Source organism: Oryzias melastigma, linkage group LG6 (assembly GCF_002922805.2).
Source record: "Oryzias melastigma strain HK-1 linkage group LG6, ASM292280v2, whole genome shotgun sequence".
Classification (NCBI taxonomy): Eukaryota; Metazoa; Chordata; class Actinopteri; order Beloniformes; family Adrianichthyidae; genus Oryzias; species Oryzias melastigma.
This window is the reverse complement of record NC_050517.1, coordinates 12,841,888-12,847,384: the sequence shown is the minus strand read 5'-3', so window position 1 is coordinate 12,847,384 and position 5,497 is coordinate 12,841,888. Positions and strand designations below refer to the sequence as shown.

Below are 5,497 nucleotides of genomic sequence, written 5' to 3'. Positions count from 1 at the left end.
AAATTAAGTAGTTAACTTTTGACAGAGGTTCACATGACTTCCTATCAAAATAAAATACATTTTGTGTCACATAAAATCATCTCAATGAAGTAAATGTAGTAATAGCAGGTAGTGTAATATCAGCAATGACTTTAAAAAATGACTGTTTGTGGTGAATATTTGTGGTGAATCTTAGACAAAAACTAATAAATCTAATAAAATCACTAAAGTTAAATCACAGCTAATTAAGTGACCCCAACTGTATTTTTGAACCACACTTAAAATCCTTATAAATAGAAAATCTGCCTTCTAATCTGGTGGATTATGACTTAATTATGAATTCTGGTTGTCTTTTTTGACTTAATTATGAATTCTGGTTGTCTTTTTTAAACTCATATTGATTTTCAGATGTAAACAAAGCTAAAAAAAATCTCTTCGTGTTTTAGTTGTGTGACATTGGTAAACTATGAAGGATTGTGGGAGAATTACAGCTGTGAGGAGTCTTATTGAGGGATACTACTGTCCTTCAACTGTTTGTGAATGAGTTAAATAAAGTTTAAGTCAGTCAACTTTTGTATTTTACCACTTACTTTTTACTTTACAGTTAATTTTTAAAACTAATAACTAATAAAACTAATAATTAATCACAAACTGGAAAAAATTAATTGCAATGAATCGCTATAATTGTTTTTTTTTTAGTCTCAGTATTTGCCAACCACTTATTATCTGCGAATAAACACTATGAAATCCCACACGAAACTCTACATTTACAACATTCATTTTTGATTCGTGTCAATTCATTACAAAAAAAATCGGATTAATCGCACTTTTGTGATGGGAATAATCACGAATAATCACAATGTTTTACCTGGTAAAATGTGTTTGTACAATATGGCATCAGACTATGGATCAAATCATTTTTTGTGAAAAAGTTATCTACACCACAAAAATAGCAAGAATAAAGAACTAAAAGCCGATTGAATATTTACTTATTTTGTAAGCAACCATTGTATAAGCGGATTAATACCGACCAAATGTTTTAACGCATGATGTGGAACCCTGAACCACCGAGTTAAAGTGAAGGACTGTTTCTTCAATTAATTTGTGTAATTCATATTAACGTGTAAATTCTTTTTAATTAATCACGTGTGTTAATGCGTTAATGTTCACAGCCCTACTAATAACATTTATTTTTCCTTTAGAGCCACAATAGAAAACTAAAAGTAGGGGTGTAAGAAAATCTTAATCCAGAGAAATATCGCGATTTTTCATTTGGCAAAACTGATACTTGTTTCTATTTAAAAAGCTGCCAAGAGGATATTTAGTTAATTATTTATAAGTAAATATGTAGTTCTATATGTATTTTTCTTTGTCTTAACCTTTAAAAAACACGTAAAATATTGTCTTGGGATATTATGGGATACATATCGCATTGTGACACATGTATCGTGATAAGTATCGTATAGTCAGACTCTTGCTAATATACACCCCTAGCTAAAAGAGTAAACATTTTAAATGAAGAGAAGCAATTAAGATTAGAAGTCCAAAACTGAATGAAACAAGGCTACCAAACAGCTCAAATGACTCAAACGCTCTGCTGGTGGTCCAGCCAAGAATGGAAATTACAAACACATGTCTATCACTCACTCCCACACTCATACACTCACACCAAGGAAATAAGTTTTGCAACTGTCCACCTAAGCGGTCACTCTCTGTGGGGGTGGTACTACCCAGATATAGCAGAAAAGTAAGCAGTTCAGACTCCCCACAAACAAAAGAAGTCACATTCTTGTATCCTTATATCTTAATACACTGGTAACCCAACCTCAGGCCACCATGTGTGTGTGTGTGATCTATTTATATGTCTTGGATGCCTGAAGGTTTTGCTGTTGTCTAAACCAAAGGGCAACAATTATGTCAACAAACTTGATATATTTGTGGAATTTGATGGTAAATAAATCATTAAATAAAAAGAGAACATTTTCTGTACCATAAAGCATGTCTGTAGCAGAACCATGGACAGAAACCATCCAGAGGGAGTGATGGCCTTTTACCCACAGACACGCGGCTCCTACAGAATGAAAGCACGGTTCTGCTCCAGCTGACTCACCTTCTTTACTCTTCTTCTTCCTGGCCAGGCTGCCTCCCAGTTTCCCGAGAAAGGACTCGTCCTTCTTCATCTTACTGGACTGCATTACTCGCAGATGGAGGACTAGAGGCGCGCGCGCTCTTCAGGAGACAGAGAGAGAAACAGAGAGAAAGAGATCACCTCACTAAACCCCTGTCCCGGCTGACCGCTGCTGCTCTACGCCGCCGGTTGGCGGGGGGGCATCGAGTCACCGTCATCGTCAGAGAGGCTGGACATCACAAACAGGAGCACGTGGGAGAGAGAGCCACTCTGCTGCCTGGGGCGGGACTACAGCGCCCTCTACAGGTGAAGGCTGACATCGTCGAAGTTAGAACCAACCACACTTTATTCATGTACAGTTTTTAAAATAATAGCTACATCAGTAAATAACATCTCTCACAACTAACTTAAAACGTTACAAAGATATAAAAAAATATGTTAAAAAATCTTAATTTACAGGATGAATTTTATTGTGAGGGAGACTGAACACACAAAAACAACCTTATACAGGGAGGATCCTGAGCACAATAAAATAGAACACATCAGGGAAAAGAAATAATTAATATTAGTTAAAGCACACAAGAAGATTTGTGTGTCTTTTAAGTTGCTGTAATTTAAAAGGGCCCTACCATGATTTTCATCGGCCTCTCAGAGTAAACTATTTCCATATCTATGATAATTTGTTAACTTAGCAACACTAAAAAACTAATTAACTATGAAATCTGAGTCATTTTTGTGGACCGTTTTTATACCCGGAAGTAAAACGACTCCACCTATGAGGGACCGCCTTTTGCTCCTTGTCGGTCCCACCAATTTCATGACGTCATCCTTGAGCCTGCCTCCCTGAGCGTCCTCAGCAACCAAACATTGTAAGCAAAACCACGTGACTAAGGATCTCCTCAATCATTGACCAGCAGCAATAGGAGTGGGTCAAAACAGAAGAGAAAGATGGATTCGCTGCAGTTTGCAATTGCTTGCCAGGATTTTTCACTTATTCAAACTTTTTATTTTACTTATGGATTTTGAGCATCTGTAAGAAGGCCAGGCTCAACACTTTTTACTGCTGCTTTGGTACCACGGAGGAATCCTGCATGACGGTTACTGGAGACGCTACAGGTATACACGCTAAAAACAAGTCGATAGAATCAATGTGGATCATGTTAAAAGTTGTTTTATTGAGCCTGAATTCATCCAACCACATTTAAATTAGTGTCCGTGTCTCATCGTTGTGGTTTTATGACATTGTTTTTAAGAGAATTCTGTTTGAACTGCTTTAGAGCTTTTAAGATGACGAGTTATATGTTTTTTTGGTGATGATAAAATAAACGTTCTAACAAGTAAACAGTTGAACTAATAATTTCCTTTTGGCTAACATGACAATCTAATGCTCTACATTTGTCCGCGGCTCTCCGATCACCTGTTACATCACGTAACTGTCGGGTAGGGTGGCCGTTTTGGTTCAGTTGTTCCGCTCTCAGTTTGTTTCATATTCAGACTGAGGAATCTCAGAGAGAACCGAAGTTCAGTCCGATTGGAAACGAACTGAGACCACCTTGGAAAATGTCTCAGAGAGAGGAAGAGGAAGGTAGTTATCCCTGCCAGGAGACAGAGTCTGGTGGCAGGGGAGAACCACCTCTGCACCACAGCTCCACGGAGAAAGTGGGGGTGTGTTCGTTGTAGCCTGGGGGCGGAGCTTGCAGCAGAGACTCTTACTGGAGGGAGCTGTTGGCATTGTTCTTGAGTCAGCACGTTTCCAACCGCTCATTTTCATGGGTATGGGAGGGGCTGCTGCAGACAGCGCAGGTTGTTAGAGGATTAATCTTAGAAGCATGAACACATCAAAATACTACTTTGAGGTTCTTGATAGTGAGGAATGAACAGTAAAATGCATTTAAAACCTCAAAAAGTAGAATTTTCATGGTAGAGCCCCTTTAAAGTTGTGCATGCGTACATTTGAATGTATTGTGTCATGTTTTACATGTGAATACACAATTGCAAGTGCATAAAGTTACACAAAAAATGTACTGGATGAGTTACAAATCAAAAATGAATTACACAAATCCAAAGTCACTCACAAACATGCAAACACGAGTTACTTACAAAAATACACACACACAAATAAGATGATACTGTTTTCTCTCCATATTGTCATAAATCAGATGAGTCGATTTTCTCTCTGTATATGTGTTTGTTCTGTCACTTTGCATCAAAAAAAGAAAGTTAAAAACAAAGCAGAACATAAAATACTTTTTAAAAAGGAAAGTCACGTTTAGGTCGATAATCACTTGACTAAAGTAATGTCATCAGGAAGTGAGTTTCCAACAAACAATGAAACCTCTTTTTTTTTTTTTTAGCAATACGGATAAAGGTTGGCCCTGCCGTCATGGTTTTCCTGGGCTTGACAGGACTTGCATGTTTAATGAAGCTCGAGACTGGCAGCAGACTTCACGTCCTCCGTGGTACTTTCAGTTTGAACCGACGCTATAAGTTGGAGGCACAGGTCTGACGTTCCCGTCTTCTGGGTCCATGGCTGCTAACGGCGGAGGGGAGGATATCACAGAGGGCGAGGAGCTGTGGGGCGCCAAAGATGTGTTTGATGATCCCATCTTGGAGCAAATCTTAAAGAAAGGAGCGGTGATCCTAAGAGGATATGTGATTGAAAGCATTAAATTAGAAGACCCTGGTTTACGTGTGTCGTGTGAGGATCTGGGAGGAAGCCCAAACGAACAGGAAGATCCAAAAATCAAAGAAGTGGTGGAGAGGCTGCTGAAGAATGCAGAAAACTTAAGCAAAAATGAAGAGATACAGAGATTGATCAAGCAGACTGGAGGCCATGCACGGCACATCTTCATGAAAGTTGCCAGGATAATCATTGATGATGAGATACACTGGGGTCGAGTGGAGTCTCTTATTCCTGGCCTCCAAATTCATACACAAGGCACTGACCACCAACGATGAAGAGACCATGAGATTAGTAATCAACTGGACACTGCAAGTTATCAGAGAACGGCTTTGTTTCTGGCTGGTACAGCAGGGAGGCTGGAATGGTGTTATCATAAGATCTTTACCATGGAAAAAGGTGACCATTGCAGCTTCAATAGTGTTGGTTGCAGCCTTTGTTTACTACTGGAAGACCAACTAACGCCATCAGACCCAACTTCTAGATTCTGGGCACGTGGAGCTTCTTACTGACTGTGATCTTGGAGCATCAATGATCATTGTATTCCACCCTGTGTGTCTGTTTCTAAAGAGGAAATGGCCTTTCTTTGAGGGTTAAATTCTCCAGTTTTCTTCAACAAAAAGAAGAATTCTGCTGTTTTATTGTAATGCCGTTTGAAGTGTGGGGGAGTTTATCTCAGGTTTGTAACAGAACTTGATCAGACCAGTTTT

At 38.9% G+C, this 5,497-nt stretch overlaps 1 protein-coding gene and 1 pseudogene across 2 annotated transcripts in view; one reads left to right on the top strand and one right to left on the bottom strand.

The window, feature by feature from the left end:
- parvb (parvin, beta) overlaps positions 1–2,795 on the bottom strand; it is an 18,858-nt gene extending 16,063 nt beyond the window's left edge. The window contains exon 1 of one of the 2 annotated variants that reach the window (XR_002920216.2): positions 2,090–2,794. Coding sequence is in view for 1 of the 2 variants with exons in the window: in XM_024281247.2 (XP_024137015.1) it covers positions 2,090–2,174 (85 nt within the window). In the remaining variant the exon portion in view is untranslated. Of the gene's footprint in view, positions 1–2,089 lie in introns of both variants that reach the window. The other variant, XM_024281247.2, reaches the window with a different exon arrangement.
- A 1,396-nt stretch (positions 2,796–4,191) lies between these two features.
- Positions 4,192–5,256, top strand: LOC118598841 (annotated as a pseudogene).
- Positions 5,257–5,497: the final 241 nt, after the last annotated feature.